At 42.4% G+C, this 23200-nt stretch overlaps 1 protein-coding gene across 3 annotated transcripts in view; it reads right to left on the bottom strand.

The window, feature by feature from the left end:
• Nucleotides 1–23200, bottom strand: part of LOC144593439 (gamma-aminobutyric acid receptor subunit alpha-2-like) — a 178194-nt gene that overhangs the window by 91949 nt on the left and 63045 nt on the right. For all 3 annotated transcript variants that reach the window (XM_078399021.1, XM_078399004.1, XM_078399013.1), the window contains exon 3: nucleotides 6764–6879. In XM_078399021.1, coding sequence (XP_078255147.1) covers nucleotides 6764–6879 — 116 coding nt within the window. The remainder of the gene's footprint in view (nucleotides 1–6763; nucleotides 6880–23200) is intronic.

Raw genomic sequence — 23200 nt, 5'->3', positions numbered from 1 at the left:
ACCCCCTAACCCGGAAGTGTAGAAGCCCTTTCTCCTGGTATCAAACTCCACCTGGGTGGTATCAAGAGCAGCGTCTAACTTGGAGCCAAATGATTGCCTTATCATTGCTTTCCTGAGTGATTCTGAGGCACTGCAATATATTTAACTTTGTTTAAGATGCTGTCGTACCTGCTGAGAATTCCCAGGATTTTCTAAATACTTCAGCAGTAATGGCAAACAGGAAGAAGCTCCATTTTAAGAAGTACAAACACGATTTTAATCAGTGCACATTAAATTCATTCACTGCACAAGACTCCAACATTACCTCCTGTCGTTGTGCACTAATGCAAAAAACAAAATAATTGATGCTGGTATAAACAGGCATGGATTATCAGCACACCAACAGTTTAATGTATGTTCTCCAGTGTGATCAATCTTTCGAGATACTCAGATCTAAAAATCTGTTTGGTACTTGACCATAGAAGGGAACCATTGCAGACCAGGGCATTACTGGGTAGCACGAGGGATGGCTGGGGAGTGAATGGTGAGTATTTGGGCCTCAGTGCTCTGAAATTATATCCAGCTACCTGGCACAACAAAGTCCCAATTTTACAATTTAATGACCTGTCTTTTGCTGACACCAGGATGTAAGAAGTTCACCCAGATGAAAATGGCTTTCCAGGAACCTGCAGAATTTTCTTGGAACAAGTATGAATTCAATATACAGCCGCAGTAGTAAAGAAGCCCTAAAGACTACTACCATCTGCATTGTACTCCTTTTTAGTTAACTGATCCAAACTGATGGGTCAAGAACATCAGTTCACAATTTCACATGGATCCACAATGTACTTGAGTTCCACACCTGCAATTACAACTTGGAAGTAAGGATCATGCCGGAGATAAGATGCCAACACATTTGACCTCTGGCGCCATCACTGAGTTAGGGATTGGATTCAAAGTGTATGTCAGGTTTTCATTTGAATATGGTTATGTTCCTGAACTACAAACAGTAGGTGTTTTTAATTAATGCAAACAGCACAGCTATATCAGTTAAATATCTTTTAACACAGATTTAAATAATTTTAAAAGAGCTTTACCTCTATTATTAAATGTTTCCGATGACTAGCAACGACCTTCATGGGCCAACATGGGGCAGGATCTATGGATCTAGTCAATAGCTATGGGCGGCTCCATTTATCTTTATTGGAAATACATGGCAGTGTGGACTGCAGCTCAATTTGGCCCCTACGGCTACAAAAAGTTAGCACAACTACAGGGACAACCCAATAGGTGAATGAGCCATGTCGTGCATGATCCAAACCATTCCATACTCACCTTCCTGTGGGCTCAGGGAACAAAGAAAAATTGACCAGAGAATTTTATATCCAGAAGTTTCAGCAGAATCCATACTTTGCATCTAAATGTAGTAAGCATTACTAAATAATGCACGTGTAGTGCCCTCCATAATGTTTGGGACAAAGACCCATCAATTATTTATTTACCTCTGTACTCCACAATTTGAGATTTGTAAAGTGTACATTGTCAGATTTTGTTAAAGGCCATTTTTATACATTTTGGTTTCACCATGTAGAAATTACAGCTATGTTTATTCATAGTACCACCATTTCAGGGCACCATAATGTTTGGGACACATGGCTTCACAGGTGTTTGTAATTGCTCAGGTGTGTTTCATTGCCTCCTTCATGCAGGTACAAGAGAGCTCTCAGCACCCAGTCTTTCCACCAGTCTTTCCATCACCTTTGAAAACTTTTATTGTTGTTTATCAACATGAGGACCAAAGTTGTGCCAATGAAAGTCAAAGAAGCCATTATGAGACTGAGAAACAAGAATAAAACTGTTAGAGACATCAGCCAAACCTTGGGCGTACCAAAATCAACTGTTTGGAACATCATTAAAAAGAAAGAGAGCACTGGTGAGCTTACTAATCGCAAAGGGACTGGCAGGCCAAGGAAGACCTCCACAGCTGATGACAGAATTCTCCATATAGTAAAGAAAAGACCCCGACAGATCAGAATCACTCTTCAGAAGTCAGGTGTGTATTTGTCCGCACACTGTCCGCAGAAGACTTCATGAACAAAAATACAGAGGCTACACTGCAAGATGCAAACCACTGGTTAACCACAAAGTTAGGATGGCCGGGTTACATTTGCCAAAAAGTACTTAAAAGAGCAACCACAGTTTGGGAAAGAGGTCTTGTAGACCGATGAGACGAAGATGAACTAATATCAGAGTGATGGCACGAGCCAAATATGGAGGAGAGAAGGAATTGCCCATGATCCAAAGCATACCACCTCATCTGTGAAACACGGTGGTGGGGGTGTTATGGCCTGGGCATGTATAGGCTGCTGAAGGTACTGGCTCACTTATCTTCATTGATGATACAACTGCTGATGGTAGTAGCATAATGAATTCTGAAGTGTATAGACACATCCTATCTGCTCAGATTCAAATAAATGCCGCAAAGCTCATTGGCTGGCAGTTCATTCTACAGCAAGACAATGATCCCAAGCATACTGCGAAAGTAACAAAGGAGTTTTTCAAAGCTAAAAAAGGTCAATTCTTGAGTGGCCAAGTCAATCAAGGCAGGAAACATGTTCCCAATGTTGGGGGAGTCCAGAACCAGGGGCCACAGTTTAAGAATAAGGAGTAGGCCATTTAGAACGGAGATGAGGAAAAACTTTTCAGAGAGTTGTAAATCTGTGGAATTCTCTTCCTCAGATGGCAGTGGAGGCCAATTCTCTGAATGCATTCAAGAGAGAGCTAGATAGAGCTCTTAAGGATAGCGGAGTCAGAGGGTATGGGGAGAAGGCAGGAACGGGGTACTGATTAAGAATGATCAGCCATGATCACATTGAATGGTGGTGCTGGCTCGAAGGGCCGAATGGCCTACTCCTGCACCAATTGTCTATTGTCTATTGTCTAATCACCCGATCTGAACCCAATTGAGTATGCCTTTTATATGCTGAAGAGAAAACTGAACGGTATTTGCCCCCAAAGCAAGCGTAAGCTAAAGATAGCTGCAATATATGCTTGGCAGAGCATCACTAGGGAAGACACCCAGCAACGTTTGATATCCATGAATCGCAGAATTCAAGTAGTCATTGCATGCAAAGGATATGCATCAAAATACTAAAAATGACTACTTTCATTTACATGACATTGCTGCTGTGTCCCAAACATTATGGTGCCCTGAAATGGGGGGACTATGTATAAACACAGTTGTAATTTCTACATGGTGAAACCAAAATGTATAAAAATGGCCTTTATTAAAATCTGACAATGTGCACTTTAACCACAAGTGATTTTTTTCTATTACAAATCTCAAATTGTGGAGTTCAGAGGCAAATAAACAAATGATGGGTCTTAACATTAGGTGTTAACATCCCCAAACATTAGGGAGGGCACTGTATTGATGCAACCACAGTGACAACTGACTATAACACATTGAATAGTCCAATAGTTGACAATCCTCACTGTTCTGGCCCATCCATTCAGATAGCCATTTCGGCAGCTGGCATTCATGACCCTTCATGTTTTCAGGGAAAAGAATATTATGCATATGTTTAAAACACATTCATAATGTATACCAGGTTGACTGATGGAATTTTAGGTGTGCAGTATAAGATATCTGGTTGACTAGGTTTACATTCACTGGAGATTAGATGAATGAGAGGGATCACTGAAACTCGCAAAGCTCTGTGTCAGGTCTAGACAGACTGGATGTGAAGAGGATTGTTCCCTTTGCGAACCACCCAAGGTTTGACAGACAATGATTAAGATGTAAGTGTGGTCTGAGGAGAACATTTTTCACTCAAAGAGCAGTGACCTGTGGAATTCACTACATAGCAGACAAGAAATCACTGAATACAGATACATTTCTCGATACTAAATGTATCAAGGGATAGCGATCTTATGGTACTGAGATGGATATCAGCCACTCTCATATTAAAAGACAGTACTGGCTCAAAAGTCTAGATAGTCAACATTTGCACTTATTTTTTTCATGTCTATGCTTTTTCTGCTTTGCACACACAAAATTTGTACAGATCACTACAGAGCAATCAAGAAAATTCCAAAATGTGGAATTTGTATCAGAAAATAAAATGTGAAAATTGGCATTAAAACATATTAATTCCAAGTAAAATCACTAATGCAAAATCAGTGATATTTACCAATGTGCCACGTAAGCAATTGATGAGATATCTTCTACGATTTCAAGTTGTTTTATGGTACTTGTGTACACACAACACAACAAATCAGAACTCAAAATGCACATGAAACCATTTAACAATCATTTATTTAAATAGTTTAGATAATTTTAAACACCAGCACTTCAAACACCGATATTTCAAACAATAATATTCTGGTTCTGCAAGGCTGTTAGGGATTACTTGTGGTCCCCCAGTTACATATTATTTTTAACTTGTTTTCTTTTTTGCATAGGTCTACTACTTGGCACCATCCTGAAAACCAGTTTTCATCTGATGATAAATTATTAATGAGGATAATGCGAATGTTTGCTGGTGTGTCTGAGCCTGCAGGAGCCACTTCCTTATGATTTTATTGACTTTGATTCCATAATGCACCCATTTCTTTAGGAGAGATTTGTCACATTATGTCTCCTGAATATTTTAAATTTAATTGCAAATGTTCAGAAATGACTGAAGATGAAGTGAATCAAATGCTGATCAGGAGGATTTTCCACAACTCTTCTCAATATTTCTGGTCCTATTTGCTTCGATAGTGTTTGCAGTGTGCTGCCATTTTAGACTCTCAAGGACAGTATAACGGGCTTGTCAATCTTTATTATACAACTGCAGGCACAACTGCTCCATTCTGCTCTCAGTAATTTAAATGCAAAGCATCTCACTGGAAACCCTAGTAACTCCTACCTACCAACGTTCCACTGCCAAGCTTGGTCTCTTGAACACTCCAGATAAATCAATGCTCCACTGTGTTTGTGGGCAGAATGTTTGGACAATCACAAACAAGACTGCTATTCACAGCATTATTATGAACAATTGCTATGGTATCCTGGCAGTGGCTGTAAATAGATTGGAGACTACCTTGCTCCTTACTTAAGTTTATTTACTGTTAATTCCCACGACCAGCTTGATTAAAATGGCTAGGGCTGTGTTGCAGTCCTTGCCACCTTGGTTTCTCATCTGATTCCATGTCCTCCATCTTCAGACACTTTTTACAATTTCTAGCATATTTAACAGTTCAAGTTCTCCCAGCTTTTATTTTGATCCTCTTCTCTCCTTTTGCCTCAGCACTATGACTCCTTGTGCAATTTTCTATCATCAGATCAGATCAGATCAGATCCTCTAGTCCTCTTCCTTTTTCTACAATTTCCCTCCTTGCTGCTTTTTCTTGCCCCTTAACTCATTTCCCAGTAAAATGCTTACAATCTAACCTCCTGCCCATGTCCTCCCTATAGCTGACAATAGAAACAATTCCCTCTTCTTCACTCACATTGTTAAAATCCGCACCATCAACCTTTCCTCAAAGAATAATTTCACCCTCACCTTCTGAGCCCTTGAAAACACTCTTACTTTGCACCCAACTTCACTTCCTTTGCAGGCTCCTTAATTAAACAACTTCCAAGTCTACTGTTCCATGTCAGCTGTTCTGAAATCCATGCTTGACCCCCATTCAAACGATGATGCAAAAAAATGGCCTAACAACAGTTACAAGAATGGGCACGTGGCATCATTTATCTCTATCATCCATAACCTCTCTCCAGTTTTTATCCTGATTTACCAAATCGAACTTCTCCAAAACCTCGTCTTCTGTGTCTGATTTTAGAGATACAGCGCGGAAACAGGCCCTTTGGCCCACCGAGTCCACGCCGCCCAGCGATCCCCACACATTAACATTATCCTACACACACTAGGGAGAATTTTTACATTTACCCAGTCAATTAACCTACATACATGTACGTCTTTGGAGTGTGGGAGGAAACCGAAGATCTCGGAGAAAACCCACGCAGGTCACGGGGAGAACGTACAAACTCCATACAGACGGCGCCCGTAGTCAGGATCGAACCTGAGTCTCCGGCGCTGCATTCGCCGTAAGGCAGCAACTCTACTGCTGCGAATCCTAACTGGATTCCACTCTTAACCATCTCAGAACATCCATTTCCAGATCAGTCTGTATCCCAACTCAGTTTACATTTCCCCATTACAAAGATTTGGAATTTTATCTTTTCACCTCTCCAACTTCTTTCTATTTTTAAGACCATTGAAAGCTAATTATTTGACCAAGCTTGTTCATCTTCATAGTCTCCTTTTTACTCAACAGATTCTAATTACACTCTGATTTTCTATGTTTAAAAATCGCCAAGTTGTTGTTTTCTTTCTTTCTTCACTAACGCTGTAAATTCACTTTAAATTGCTCTAACTCCGATATCTTGAATTTTGACGAGGTTCATCAGTTTATAAACAAAATCTGCACTTCCCAATACTGGTTTCTTCCCAGACCAGGATAGTGGAATGAAAATATGGTGGCTTCCAAGTAATCGAGTGACAAATGCACCTCTCTAAACGGTTCCCAAATCTATGAGGATTATTGGTAAAGAAATCCCACATTAAATCAGGTACTTTATACTGCTTCACTATTTTCCTGCAACATTGTACCAGTAATTAATTGATCTTTACATTGTACCTGTCTTTTTCAGGAAGACTCAAGTATTTTTTTTAGAATAAATTTAGTTTTCTAGATAGAACAAAACTACATTTCAAATTGTTTTTCCTTTACTGACCTCCTAATCCTGGTCTTAGCCGGTTGTCATAGCCATCCAGTAATCGGTCAAGAATTCTAGTAAAGACCGTGATTTTGTCCCTTGCTTCATCTTCGACTGAACTAAGTTGCCCTGTTCTGAAATTAAAATTGTACATGTTAAAATGCATAATATGGCCAGCAATTCTTGTAGTCAAACTATTTGTAGTCAATACAATGTAAATATTCAATCCAATTCTAACAATTCTGCAGATTACTGCAATTAATTTGTGAAGAAACTGTTCTGGTAATATTTATGAATTTTATATAAACATTATACAGAGGGTGACTTTCTCCTTGATTGTTTCTCTGAAACACACCACCATTACAAATTAATGAGATAAATGCAGATATAGATACCGTTTCACAACATTGAGATAATTGATTAAAGAAAGGATGCCTAGCACTGAAAATAATTTCACGAACATTAATTCAACATGCTATTAGAAAACTCTGAGAATATTAGCAGATATATTATGCGTTGTAGGTTAAAATCATTGGAAACACAGCAGCTTCATTGTGATAGCTTCAGAAATGAGGAAACAATTTTCAATTAATTGTCTCAGTTGATGTGCAGAGGGAAACACACATACAAAACCCCCCCAAAAAGCACATTTTAACGTTGTTGGCAATTTAAAACTTTAGGGATTTAAATTCCTTTTCAGCATGTATGGAATCAAAAAGGATTTCCAATAGTACCATTTGTACAGTAAAGTCCTTTTAACAATGCTTGCTTTGCATTAATGTTGAATGTTAATTTACTACAATGTAAAGCTACATGAAAAGTTTTTAAGCAAACATCATACAGCCACAAATGAACTACTTAATCATTTTGCATTTCTTTGACTTTTGCAGAAGTCACATTGCATTGCAGGTGGTCATTTGTGAGGTCTTATCGGGATAACTGAACTTACATAGGGAAACCGAATGCACGTTCTGCATTATATATCCAATCAGACAAAAGATCTGAGCAATCTCTAGATGAACGGAAAGATGATTTTGATTCACAGAATTTTTTCGAAACCTGACTACTTTCAATGTTTTATGTTGGATACCCCTATATCCATTGTTTATATACAATATATATAGGGGCATACAATGTTTGCGTACCGCAGTATACATCGATGACGCTGAAGTACAGATGGTTGAAAGCTTCAAGTTCCTAGGAGTAAATATCACTGGCAACTTGTCCTGGACCAGCATATATGTAAGCAATGGCCAAGAAACCACAGCAATTTTCTTAGAAGGCTTAGGAGGTCAGTATGTCCCCAACAATTCTTACCAATTTCTACAAATGCACCATAGAAAGTATTTTATGGGATGCCTAACAGCGTGATTTGGTAAAAGCTCCATCCAAGACTGGAAGGAATTGCAAACAGTTGTGGAGGCAGCACAGACTATCACGCATACCAATCTCCCTTCCATTGACTCCATCTACACTTCATGTTACCTTGGCAAGACTACCAGCATAATCAAGGATGAGTCTCACCCTGGACATTCCCTCTTCTCCCCTCTTCCATCAGGCACGAGGTACAGAAATGCAAAAACACATACCTCCAGCTTCAGGGACAGTTTCTCCCCAGCCGTTATCAGGCAACTGAACTATTACCAACCAGAGAGCAGTCCTGACCTAGCGTCTACTTTATTGGAGACTTTTGGTCTATCTTTAATCAGACTTTACTGGACTTTTGTGCTGAACGTTTTCCCCCTTTATCTTGTATCTGTACACTGTGGACAGCTTAATTGTAATCATGTATAGTCTTTCCATTGACTGGATAGCAAACAACACCAAAGTATTTTCAATGTACCTCGGTAAACTTGACAATAATAAACTAAACGAAACATGGATTTTGCATACAGAGCTTTTATTGTAGCATGCTTGCTTGCAAAATAAACCAAAGGGGTTTATCAAAAGGGTTCCCCTCTTTCCTTCAAAGACTAGTGCCATGTAAACGTTTACCGCCATCTGAGAGGCAAATATGGTGGCACAATTTTGGTGCATTGTTGGTCACACTAGATTGTATGCAAAAAATGTGGTGCCTGTATTAAATATGCAACAGTGCTAGTTTACACCAGTTTAGTGAGTAAACTGATCAGTCAACTGATCTCCAAAAATAGCATTCAAGAGAGCTTAATTCTTAAACTGCAGAGTATAGAGACACCAATAATAGTGAAATGCCATTCAAAGAATCATTTGCCTGTCAGCTGAACCTCAATGGATATGCTTCACATGGCAACATACAAAATGCATCCGACAACACATTAGCTACTTGAAACAGATGCTGCTCCTTCAGTTTACTAATTACCATCCAATGACCTGTTTCATCAAGACATTCACAATTCTCACACTAGTAGGCAAGCATTACTTGGCATTACGTTCATGCAAAGTACTGTGCAATTGTATTTGGCACAGTTGAGAAAATGTAGATTCTCTGATCAAATTGAAACTGCATTCTCTGCTGTGCTTTGAACTCCGGCACCATCTTTGGAGTTTTCCACAACTTCTGTGAGCCCCATCGTGTCGTGTGATTGTGGTGAACTCTGAGCTGGTGGCATCCTAAGGTGAATTCTTGAGATGACGTGTCATCAATGTATTACAAATCTGCAAAAATGAGGACAAGTTTGATTGTATTAGAATATAGTTCATCCTAAATTATTACGCTAGTGGCACAGTATGCTAATCTGTTACTGTCTTATATTCTTTGCATGGAACTACTTTACACAACGTATTTGACGAGAAAATTAGTAATTGCACTGAAAATAATTACAATAATAAATAGATCACACAAATTGCAAAGTGATTGTATAGTTAATACTTATCTGTCGATGAAACAAAGAGCTTATTTTCTTACTTCCGTCACCATCGCAGTTTTATGCCAGGGTTTCAGTCCAAGCAGATTTGTAGACTTCCATGTAATTGCTCTTCATTGTTCTGGAGAAAATTGTTGAAGTTTCTGGAATGCTTAATCATGTAACAATCATTTATCCTTTATAGGTTTCACTAATTCTGGTGCATTCAACAGAACTTGATGTTTGCTGTACCAGATACACAGAAGTAAAATAAATCAGTGTGTGGTATATGGTTAGAAATGCATCATGCCCAATAAGGGCACTCACAATGAGGCAATAATTTAATGTGTTTCAGAAATTCACTGCACAGTGAGCAGATAGACACAAAATGTTGGAGTAACTCAGCGGGTCAGGAATAGGAGACGTTTTGGGTTGGAACCTTTCTTCAGACTCCTGAAATGACACCGAAGAAAGACACAAAAAACTGGAGTAACTCAGTGGGAGAGGCACTATCTCTAGAGAGAAGGAATGGGTGACGTTTCGGGTTGAGACCCTTCTTCAGACTGGTTAGGGATAAGGGAAAAGGGAGGTATAGACGGTGATGTGGAGAGATAACGAAAAATGAATGAAAGATATGCAAAAAAGTAATGATAAAGGAAACAGGCCATTGTAAGCTGTTTGTAGGGTGAAAGTGAGAAGCTAGTGCGACTTGGGTGGGGGAGGAATAGAGAGAGAGGGAATGCCGGGGCTACCTGAAGTGAGAGAAATCAATATCAATACCACTGGGCTGTAAACAGCCCAAGCAAAATATGAGATGCTGTTCCTCCAATTTACGTTTAGCCTCACTCTGACAATGGAGGAGACCGAGGACAGAAATGTCTGTGTAGGAATGGGAAGGAGAATTAAAGTGTCCAGCAACCGGGACATCAGTAGCGAAGAAAGAACTGCAGATGCTGGTTTAAATCAAAGGTAGACACAAAATGCTGGAGTAACTCAGCGGGACAGGCAGCAACTCTGGAGAGAAGGAATGAGTGACGTTTCGGGTCGAGACAAGAATGGTCTCGACCCGAAACGTCACCCATTCCTTCTCCCCAGAGATACTGCCTGTCCCGCTGAGTTACTCCAGCATTTGTGTCTAACCGGGAGGTCATGTTGGTTCAGGCGGGTTGAGTGAAGGTGTTCCGCGAAACGATCGCCCAGTTTGCGTTTGGTCTCGCCGATGTATAAGATTCCACATCTTGAACAACGGATATGGTAGATTAGGTTGGAGGAGGTGCAAGTGAACCTCTGCCTAACTTGAAAGGACTGTCAGGGTCCCTGGACAGAGTCGAAGGAAGATGTATAGCGACGGGTGTTGCATCTTCTGCGGTTGCAGGGGAAGGTACCTGGGGACGAGGTGGTTTGGGTGGGAAGGGATGACTTAACCAGGGAGTTGCGCAGGGAACAGAGGATTATGTGTAGTATGTGATGGCTGATGGGGTGGAAGGCAAGGACTAGGGGGAGGGAGAGCAAGCACAGAGCTGCGGGGTACCGAGGAGGCACGAGTGAGGGCCTCATCTATGATGGGAGAGGGGAACCCCCGTTCCCTAAAGAATGAGGACATCTTGGATGTTCTAGTATGGAACATATCATCTTGGGCGCAGATGGAGGAAATGGGAATAGGGGATAGAGTCTTTGCAGGAAGCAAGGTGGGAAGAAGTGTAGTCGAGATAGTTGCGGTATCAGTGTGTTTGTAATAGATGTTAGTCAATAGCTTATTTCCTGTGATGGAGACTGTGAGATCAAGGAAGGGGAGGGAGGTGTTGGAGATGGTCCAAGTAAATTTGAGTGCAGGATGAAAATTGTTGGCGAAGTTGATGAAGTCCATGAGTTCTGCATGGGTGCAGGAGGTAGCACCAATGCAGTCCTCAATGTAACGGAGATAGAGTTCGGAGATAGGGCCAGTGTACACCTGGAACAAGGATTGTTCAACACCCTACAAAGGGGCAGGCATAGCTGTGACCCATGCGGGTGCCCATAGCTACATCTTGGACTTGGAGGAAGAGGGAGAAGTCAATGGAGAAGTTGTTGAGGATGAGGACCAGCTCCGCTAGGCAGAGTAGACTGTTAGTAGAGGGAAATTGGATGGTTCTGCGGTCGAGGAAGAAACGGAGGGCTGTAAGCCTTCCTGGTTGGGGATGGAGGTGTAGAGTGACTGAACGTTGATAGTGAAGATGAGGGAGTGGGGGCTCGGAAAGCGGAAGTCATTAAAGAGACGAAGGGCATGTGAGGTATCTTGGACATAGGTCAGGAGAGATTGGACCAGATGTGGAAATCATTTCCGTGGGACAGGACCAGGCAGAAACAATGGGTCTGCCAGGGCAGTTGTGTTTGTGGTAAAAACAGGCTGTGCGGGGTTGGGAAGCGATAAGTTTGGAGGCTGTGGAAGGCAGACAGCCAGAAGTGATGAAATCAGTAATGTTGTTTGAGATTAAGGCCTAGTGCTCATCTATGGGATCATGGTCCAAGAATAAGTAGGAGGAGGTGTCTGAGAGTTGTCGCCTGGCCTCAGCCCGGTAGAGGTCAGCACGCCAGACTACCACGGCACCTTGTTGGCGGGTTTGATTATAATGTCAGGGTTGCTGCAGAGTGAGCCGAGGGCTGTACGTTCAGAATGTCAGGGTTGCTGCAGAGTGAGTGGAATGTCAAGGTTGCTGGAGAGTGAGCAGAGTGAAATGTCACCTATTCCTTTTCTCCAGAGATGCTGCCTGACCCGCTGAGTTACTCCAGCATTTTGTGTCTATGTTTCAAGTGAGGTTTGCCAGGGAGAATAAATCAATTTTGAGCATTGACAAGCTATATATATTTTTTAAGGCTTAGACCCAGATATTCATCCAGATTGAAGTGGTACTGAGCAGTTGTCAAAAATAGGGTCAACCTGGAGTAAAACAATTACACACAAATTTCAGGTAACCTGAGGGAAACTTCTCACTTCATTTTTAACAGGATATTTGCACTCACTAGCATTTTCTTCAGTGTAAAACTCTTTTACATAACATCGACAATAGAGAAGCACACAGCAATTATACCTGCAGTGAATGTTTTATCCTCACTGGTCTAAAAAGCAAAAGCTATTATTTACTCACAGAAACAGCTTTTACTAACCCATTTCCATGCTATTTAAAGGTCAATGCAAGCTATTTTTTTCCCCTCAAAAGAAGATGCATCGCCTCCTTTGACTGCAAAAACAACTCAAGTGCCTTGACTGTTTTGCAATACGGAGGTCTTGATCATGGTCACTCATGACTCCCGAGCCTCAGGATTATTTCAGTTGCAGCTGCTGATCTCTGCCACATCTCAGTTTGCCATTCACTGCTGCAATGGGGAGGTCACCACAACTCTACACTCAGAAGAGATGACCATTATTTCTTTATTCACTGGTCCACAAGAACAGACAGCGTGGGCTGGTGTTTATGCCTATGTTGTAGATTTACCCAGACTTCAAGAAAAGTGATTGGCAATAAGAGCCTTTTTTTTTTTTTTTTAATATATCAAAAAATACTTTATTCCAGTAATAAATATCACTTACAAAACATCTTCTTTTTTAAACAAGCCCATCCGACATTTCCGGAGGTTACACATTCGATACAGGCATTCACTTAGACATTTACTTACATTTACAGACATTAACCCAGTATCCCTTATTTGGAGGGGCGTCTCTCGCCACCACACCCTGCCCCCCATGTCCAGCAGCGGAAGGACCCTAGACTGTGGTCCTCCCCCACAGGGCCTTGGCGTTGGCTGCACCAAGCTTCAGTGCGTCCCTCAGCACGTACTCCTGCAGTCTGCAGCGGGCCAGTCAGCAACATTCCTTGACGGACATCTCGCTCTGCCGGGAGGCCAACAAAGCTCGGGCAGACCAAAGAGCGTCTTTTACCGAGTTGATGACCTTCCAGCAGCACTCGATGTCAGTCTCTGAATGCGTCCCTGGGAACAGTCCGTAGATCACAGAGTCCTCTGTGACGGAGCTGCTCGGAATGAATCGTGACAGGGACCCCTGCAGACCTCTCCAGACTCTCTTTGCAAATCCACACTCTGTGAAGAGGTGGGCCACCGTCTCCTCTCCATAGCAGCCGTCCCGAAGGAAGCGTGCGCCGGTAGTGAGGTTCCGGCGGTGCAAGAAGGATCTGACTGTGAGGGTTCCCAAGAAGAGCCTGCTATAACCATGGAGAATCTACATGACAATCTGCATATGCCTCCTGTGGGTACAGTTCTCCATCAGCCTGTGCAGGTTCCTCTGAACACCTAGGACGACCTTCCCACACCTTTCCCATTCATCCTGCAGATATTCATTCTGGAGCACTCTGCCCTGTGCCTCGAGGAGTATTGTATGCATTGCTGCACAATAGCTGTCAGCAAAGACCATACTTCTTTTGTTACATTGTGAGAACATGCAACATCTCAAGAGGAAACACTAGTGAAAATCAAAGTCCTTGCCCTTTGAATAGCTTTCACAAATAGGTTTAAGGGCCTGTCCCACTTCGGCGATTTTTAAGGCGACTGGCGGCGGCTACACTGTCGCCGCACGGTCGTCGGTGTGTCGCGGGGTGTCGCGGGCATGGTCGTGAGTAGTCTCAAATGAGTCGTAGCTGTTCTCGGGTCTCCAATGACCGTGGCTTGTCATATCCTGTCGTGGACGCTGTCGTAGGTTGTCGCCAGGCTGTCGCCAGGTGAATTTGGTTGTCGCCGGTGCTGATTCACCTTTTATAAGAATTTTGTTTGGTTGAATAAAATAAATTTTGGACATTTTGACCAAAGATTGATGTTTGAAGTAATTGTATTTCAGAGTAGTTTCTCATGGCATCTCTTTCAAATATTTTAATTTCATTTATTTTGACCAATAAAACAGAATAAAACGAAATCAATATTTTAATTTCATTTATTTTGACCAATAAAACAAAATAAAAACAAAATAAAACAAACACAAACACAAGCATTGCACTGCATTGAAAAGCGAACTATTTTCATTTATTTTGACATTGCACTGCATTGGGTCTCTTCAGGGACAAGGGCTTCAACCACACAGACCTCTTCTTGGGCTTCTTCTTCCCCATTCTTCTTGTCTTTCTGTCTTGCAGAATTTTAAGCATGAGGGCCGCTGCAAGCAGCAGGGCTTGCATTTGATGTAAGAGCAATGCCGTCATATGTTGCTTCCTGGCAGTCATGATGCTGAATGATCGGAGACCCTACCCACACCCATTTTTGTGCCATAATTACGTGCAATGGCTACCGTTGTCATCAGTTGTGACCTGACAGGGTCGTAGCTTGTTGAGGGGGAGGTAGGTTGACTTTGATTGTCGTAGCTTGTCGTAGTGGCTGTCGTGGGTGGACGTCCTAGGTCGCGAAGACTGGGTCGCCTAGGTGGTAGGTTGTCGTAGCTTGTCATAGGCATTGACAATGTCATTGTCATAGACATTGTCGTAGAGTTTAAAAAATCTACGTTTTTTCGGCGATCTGCTACGACTTTGACAGTCGCCGGCAGTCGCCTTAAAAATCACCGAAGTGGGACAGGCCCTTTAGGATGTTTTGGTGCCAAATAAAATGCACAGAGCAATTTCCAGAACTATATTCAAATAATTTGTAATCCCATGTCCTACTATCACCCGTCCTATCCTACACACTATTATAAATGTAATTCAGAGTAAATGATTAAATGGCATTTTTTCAGCATCAACACTAAACATTTACCTCTGAATTACATTTATAATAGTGTGTAGGATTGGACGGGTGATAGTTGGTGGTACAAACTCACTGGGCTGAAGGGCCTGTTTCCATGTTGTATATCTAAACTTTGAACTAGTGTCATGGCATTTGTCCTTGCATGTGAAAACATCCTCAATCAGCATGTCGCAATGCTAGTCTCAATTAACATTTGAAATTGGAGCCGGATCGCACAATATGTATGTGAAAATGATTGGACTGCAGAAAAAGCTGAACATAAAACTAAACTGTGCAAATAACAAGCATAGACCCAACCACTCGACAAAATATTAATCTTTAACAAGTGGTTTTATAGGTCTAGTTGAGGAAGATTTCCTGGAATTTACCAGCATCTCAAAAGTTTATTCATAGGGACTGCAAGGTCAAAGTTGAGATCATAGATAACCATGTCAAAAATTTCTAAACTGTAGAACTAAAATCTCTATTGTGATTGTAATTTCTAACTGTTCAAGAAGCTGGTTTTGAACATTGCTAGGATAAACCCAGTTATACTTGTCTTAGAAGATTCAAATGGTTATTAGACTATTGGTGTATGTCATGGATCTTTCCATTGTGTCACTTTTAGTATGATATGCACTTCCAATCTTACAGGGATCCTTCCTTGACAACCACCACCATAAAACCGCCATAACACATTCTCAAAATACAAGTAAAAGTAATGCAGAACTTATTTTAAAAAAGAGCCTGACCTATTCAATAACCGTTAAATTGCATTGCTGTCATAAAGTGTTTTCCTTAGGGGATCTGAGATGGCTCACCATCCATCTAAGAAAAAAGGCCAAGTAAAACATAGACCATTGCCTGAGCTGATTTGATTGAAAGGCTGTTAAGAATTTACAGCTACTTGGCAGGGTGAACATTGGGAGGGCTCACTCCAATATGAGATTTAAGAAAGCTAAAAAAATCCTTACTAAATAAAATTAGTGAGTAGTCAGCTGAGTCCCTGGAGTCTGGAAGAAGAACATTTATACACTAAAACTCTCGTTTGGTTGTTTGTTTGTTCCTGAACTACAGCGCAACAATTTTAGGCCCACCTTATTCACCGTCGATCCTTTGGTGCTAATGGAAGAAGTTTCATTGAAATCGGTTATATTTTTTAAGTTATTCACATTTTAAAGTTTAAATCTATCTCCTAGGGAGGGAGGGGGAGGGAGGGAGGATAAGGGGGGTTGAGAGGGATGGAGTGGGGGGAGGGGAAGGGGAGGGGGGATTGGGGGGAGAGGGGGAGGGGGAGAGGGGAGAGGGGAGAGGGGAGAGGGGAGAGGGGAGAGGGGAGAGGGGAGAGGGGAGAGGGGAGAAGGGAGAAGGGAGAGGGGAGAGGGGGGAGGGGCATGGGGGAAGAGAGAGGGGAAGTTTTTGGCCTCCATCACAGTGAGGGGGTGTTTGGAGTCACTGTGATGGATGTTTGTGTTGGGGTTGTGTCTTGTGTTTTGTACTGCTGGCTAAGTAATCTCGTTCCGTAAGGAATGACAAATAAAGCTATTTTGGATTTTGGATTTTTTTGGGGGAGGGGGAGGGGGAGGGGGAGGGGGAGGGGGAGGAGGGGTTGCGAGGGGAGGGGAAGGAGGAGAGGGCGCTGCACCAATGCAGGAGAGGTTTGGGCCCAACGGGTCCACCTGGTCTAGTACTTTATAATTGGCTGTCTAAGTTGAGAAATATCATAGGTTTGGCAATATGTTGTGATGTTAGCTCATGTAAATTACCATTTAGTACATCTGATAGGAACTGCATTATGTCTTGAAGCAGATGGACTGAAATATTCAACACACAATACTAGATTTAGCCTGTTTTTTAACCATGATATTTTTTTCACTATTGGCTACCCTGTGCCAGATTTTTTCTAGATGAAGGACGACTCATCACCATACCATAAATAACACTAAACCAAAACGTGTATAATCAGGGGTGGCACTGAGATGTAAACATTCTGACCCAGGTATACTCGGGGTGGCAGTGAACAGGTTGAAGAACTTCTGCTCTATGTTAGAGGGAAGCGTGGATTCTCAGAGGACAAATTATAATAATAATAATAATAATAATAATACATTTATTTTATATAGCGCTTTTCAAGATACTCAAAGACGCTTTACAAGCAAACAAGACATAAAAACAAACAAAATAAACAAAAGATTTGTCCTGACGGAGAAGCGGCGAACAAACAGCACCAGCGTCCTCTCACGTCAGGGTCCGGCAGTAGACAATAAAGAACACAAGACAACACAATTACAATTTAACACAAACAGCCATCACAGTGATTGCTCCAGGCACACCCTCACTGTGATGGATGGCAAAGAAAAGTCTTATCTCCTCCTCATTCTACTCCCGTGGACAGGCAGTCAAACTGCTACCTCGAGGCGATCGAGGCTCCCGACTTTTGAAGCCCCCACCGGGCGATGGAAAGTCCCAGGCTGAGCCGAGCAGGCCGATGAAGGTCCTAAGCCCCCACCGGGTGATGGAAAGTGCCGCGGCCAAGCCACGCAGGGCGATGAAGGTCCTGCGAGCGGGTCGATCGAACCTCGCGCTTCGGGGCGGTCGAAGTAGCTACGACAGGAGCTCCCGAAAGCCGGTCGCCTGCCAGGGACCTGTGAGCTCCCGATGTTGCGGTCTGCAGGGCCCACGGCCGAAGCCTCCGAGATGGTAAGTCCAGGCCCTGCGACCGGGGTCTTCAAGGTCGATCCCAGCTGGAGGCCGCCGACTCCACAGTGTTAGGCCGTAGCGCGAACGGAGATACGACACGATAAAGGTCGCATCTCCGTTGAGGAGGAGATTAGAAAAAAAGGTTTCCCCCACCCCCCACATATACAGAGCTAAAAATAAATCAAAACATACATTTAAACGATAACAAAGACAAAAAAAGACAGAGAGACTGCCGGTGAGCCGCAGCTGCAGGGCGCTGCTGGAAAGATAAAACACATTGAGGTGTATGGGATCATGAGAGGAATAGGTTGGGTGTATGCACGGAGTCTTTCGACCAGGGTGGTGGAATTGGAAGTTGGGAGACATTGGTTTTGGATAAGAGGGGGAAAATTTAGTACAGAGGGTGGTGGGTATTTGGAACAAATTGCCAGAGGAGGTGGTTGAGGCAGGTACTATAACAATATTTAAAAGACATTTGGACAGGTGCATGGAAAGGAATATTTTAGGTGGGCCAAATGCTGGCAGTGGGACTATTGTAGATATTACATCTTGGTTGGCATGGGCAAGTTGAGCTGAGCGGTTTGTTTCCCTGCTGTATGACTCTATGATTGGGACTATGAGTTTTGCTTTGAAAGACATGTGTGAAGGTATCGACAGGGCCCAGAATTAGTCAGAGACAGTGTATTTCCTTGGATTGTTTGCTGAAGGGAGATGAACTAAGGAGGATTGTTACCTTTGGATTTGAACGGTATCCTCTTCTTACGTTTGGTGTTTGAACTACCTTGGAAGAGGTGATCGAGCTGTTCTTTATTGGGTGGATAAATATTCAGGAACTTCACCTTTCACCATATATAAGAGAAAAAGACATGATGCATTTTGTCACCTCAACTCATTTTCAATATGGGATGCATCCTGATTTTTTTGCACTCCTTAGTTTTTGATACATGATCTCAAGCCATCCTACTTTTAATACGCAAAGCTTCTATGAAAATATCCAAATGGCATATACACATCAGGAAACAGACAGAAATCTCAGCTATTTGAGGCAGGATAGGTATTTTCATGACATTTGTAACTTTGCAATTCTACAGTGCGAGTCTTCCCAATTTGACCCTTTAAGATATCGGGTTCTGCTGGCGAATCTAAACTGTGTGCTTTCTAACGACAGTGCATTATTCTCAAGGACTAGAACCCAAATTGATAGCAGTGCTCCCAATAGGATTTTCCTTGCTTCTGTTCAACTAAAACATTAGATATTCAGTGTACAATTACTGTGTCCTATTTTTAGCCTTTTTCATTACTTTAATTACCAAAGCAATAACTTTTATTGGCATATACAGAGTCATTCAAGCACCCCTGTTTCTCCAATTATTGGAAAAAATTCAATGGGACATAATTAATCTGTGCAAATCATGTGGTCTACATGGACTGCATAACAAGGTGCCAAGTGAGAGAGTAGTTCAAAAGATAAAGCATCTGGGATCTTTTCAATTGGCAAATTGGGTCTAAAGCAGGGTCGTGATAGGAGCTATAGTCATAGTGATGTTTTTTTGTGGTTGGAAGTTTATGAGTAGCGGTGTACCACAGGAATCTGAGCTGAGAGCTTTGTTGTTTATCATATAACATTATGAATCTGGATGTGAATGTAGGAGGTATAATCAGCAAGTTAATCCACTTCCCTGCTGCCTCAGTCCCATATATCTCGGTGGCAGAAGTCAGATCTGTTTTGACGAGGGTAAACTCTGGCAACGCAGTATGTCTTCTGATATTATGCACCAAACAAATGGCCACAGTCTTCACAAACATTTTCAACCTCTCATTTCAACTGTTATCAGTCTAAAGAAGTGTCTCCACCCGAAACATCACCCATTCCTTCTCCCCAGAGATGTTGCCTGTCCCACGGAGTGACTCCAGCATTTTGTCTACCTTCGATTTAAACCAGCATCTGCAGTTTTTTCCTGCACAATATCCTTTGTCTTGCTGACATTGAGGGAAAGGTTCTCAATCTCCTTCCTGTACTCTGTCTCATCATTATTTGATACCCGACCCACTATGGTGGTGTTGTCTGTGAATTTGTAAATTGAGTTGGAAGACCTGATGGTATCTTTAAACAGTGCTAATGGTCATTCCACCCTGCTGCTGAACGTGTCAAGTGTATCTAATTTTCATGTGCACCGACAATGCAACAATTAAATTCTTACAGCAGCAGCATAACAAGACTGTAAATACAATATACATGGATAATATATAAACAAAAATTCAATAAAATTATGTATTGAATTGAATACTTTATTGTCCCAAGTCACAGTGAAATCCTTTGCTTGCATACCATGCCAAGGTATGCAAATAATCACCCATAAAGGGCACTTACAAAGTTACAAATTCTCTCCCCGCGCCAGGTCCCCCTTTGTTCCTTCTCTCGGCAACGGCGTCCACCCTTCCACATGTCCGTCCTCGTCCTTCGATCGGTGCCACACCGACCTCCCCACTAACACTGCCGGGTCCTTTCTGGCAACCTCTGTGGTGCAGACCCAGCCCCCAGCCGCGGGCTCTGCAGACCCAGGCACCAATGGCTGTGGGCTTCATCGCCTCATGAGGCTCCACCTCTGACCCGCGAGGTTCTGGCCCACGGGGCCCAGGTTCCGACCCGTAAGGCTCCACCTCCGACCCACGAAGCTCCGGCCTCGGCTTCTCAGCGGCACCTCCAGAAGGCGTCTGCCGCCACAGCACCTCCGGAAGGGGTCTCTACAATATCTACAATATTACAACACTAACGCAAAAAAACAAAGTCCTTAGTGCAATCAAAGAGAGTCCATGGAAGTTCATAGAGGTTTGTATAGTGTTCCTGAGCCTTATGGTTTTTGGGAAGAAGGTATTCTTGAACCTGGGTGGTCATGGTTTTCAGACACCGATACCTTCTTCTCAATGAAAGGAGTGAAATGACAGCGTAGCCAGGGCCGTCTGGGTATTTAATGATATTGGCTGTATTTCTGAGGTAGATTCCTTCGATAGTGGGGAGGCGTGTACCACTCTGCGCAATCTCATTTGTTCCTGGATGTTTAAGTTGCCAAGCTGGTGTAACCAGTTGATATACTCTCTACCGTACACCTGTAAAACATCAAGAGATTATTCATCAACATACCAAATCTTCTCAATCTTCTTTGGAAGTAGAGGCATTAATGGACTTTCTATTTGCTTGTATCAATATGCTAGGTCCAGGACAAATCTTAAGAGAAGCACGTCCAGGAACTTGAAGCTGTTGAATCTCTCCACCACTGATCTATCGATGAAGACAGATTTCTGGATGCTCGGCTTTCCCCTTCTGAGGTCAACATCAGCTCCTTGGTCTTGCTGCGTTGCGAGCAAGACTGTGGTTTTGGCAGCATTCAATCAGATGTTCCAACTCCCTTCAATACTCTGATTCATCATTACCCCCAATTGTCCAGCAACGATGTTATAGTGAATGAATGTAAAGTCGGCAGTGGAACTGTGTCTGGCTCTACAGTCATGGGTATAGAGTGACGAGAGTAGGGTATTGAGCACATAGCCTTAAGGTGCTCCTGTGCTGATGGTTATGGAGAAGGAAATGTTGCAAACTTATACAAATCATGGTCTGCTGATGAAGAAGTTGAGGATCCAGTTGCATTAGGATGTGCAGCGACCCAGTTCCCCGAGCTTGGTAATGAGTTAGGAGGGGATGAAGATGTTGGATGCCGAGCTGTAGTTAAAGAACAACTGCCTGATGTAGATGTACAGTGCAGAGTGGAAATCTAGCAAGGTCGCATCCTCCATTGATCTATTGTGCCGGTAGACAGTGTAATATGTTGAGGGTCCTGAAAAGGTAGTTCATAAGAATGATAACCAATCTGTCATAGCACTTCACCACCACCGACTTTAATGCCACTGATCGGATGTAATTGAGGCTTGTCACCTTACTCTCCATTGGCGCTGGTATTATTAATACAGTTTAAAGTAGGTGGGAAACTCGGACAGGAAAGATTGAAGATGTCTGCAAAATCTCCAGTCAGTTTGTCCGCGCAGATATTAAGAATATGACCAGGTAGGAATGTCACCCTCGATGGCTGAGATTACATTGCCATCAGGAGCTACAGGAGCCTGAGAAGGCACACCAGTGTTCCCCCTTTTGAAATGAGATGGAAATGGCTGAAACATCTATATACTAAAACTCTTGTTTGTTTGTTTGTTTGTTCCTGAACTACAACCAAAACGATACACGATAGCGCGACAATTTTAGGCCCACCTTACTCCTTTTGGTGCTAATGGAAGAAATTTCTCTGAAATCAATGTTATATTTTTTAAGTTATTCACATTTTAAAGTTTAAATCTATCTCCAAGTGGAGAGGGAAGGAGGGGGGAGGAGGGAGGCAGGAGGAGGGGAAATAAGGGGGGTTGAGGGGGATGGGGTGGGGGAGGGGGAGAAGGGGAGGGGCGGTGGGAGGAGTGGGAGGAGTGGGTGCTGCACCAATGCAGGAGAGGTTTGGGCCCAACGGGTCCACTTGGTCTAGTGAACATTAAAATGATGTTGATGCTGCCAGATTAATGATGCACAGTGAATTGTACCATGATCTTCCCACATTGTATATTTCTAACAGAATTGGATGCAAATGCAATACAGCCTTTAACTTGATGCCATCCAACATGTCACGCGCCACAGTTGTGCATGTCTGCACGCATCATTTTGTAAACCGAAACAGCAACTCTAATGATTATAAAATGCATACCATGCAACCAAGATTCGGAGACAATGACTGGAATACACTTTGGAAAATATTTCTGAATGTCCAATCAGAACAACTTTTGCAGGGTTTTCCTCATCAGCCATTCTGATGATGCAAAAACAAAGATAATTTGGAAGCAATGTTGTATGTCTCTAATAAGTATTTTCCACTTAAGTAGTTATAGGAAAGTCCTAAAATTATCTCCAGCATCTTCCTCATTACTAACATCAAGATAATGGACCTGTCTTTACTCGGATCTAACTTATCTATTTAAACTTTGTATCTAATTAATGTTACACACTTTGACATTAATCTTTTACATGCTAAAACAGTAGGCTATAGGTTCAACAAGAACTGACAAGCACCTTGCTGGAAAGGTTAATCGGTTCACTGCTCGCCTCAACCAACGGAGCACTGGTTTAAAGGGTACAGGATGAAATCCTATTGGCAAAAATTGCTCAACTTACTCAATACCAAAAGAGGGAATGTGTAGA

The sequence above is a fragment of the Rhinoraja longicauda genome, chromosome 1, assembly GCF_053455715.1.
Source record: "Rhinoraja longicauda isolate Sanriku21f chromosome 1, sRhiLon1.1, whole genome shotgun sequence".
In the NCBI taxonomy this organism is placed as follows: domain Eukaryota; kingdom Metazoa; phylum Chordata; class Chondrichthyes; order Rajiformes; family Arhynchobatidae; genus Rhinoraja; species Rhinoraja longicauda.
The sequence above is the reverse complement of the archived record's forward strand: the minus strand, read 5'-3'. Positions and strand labels throughout refer to the sequence as shown.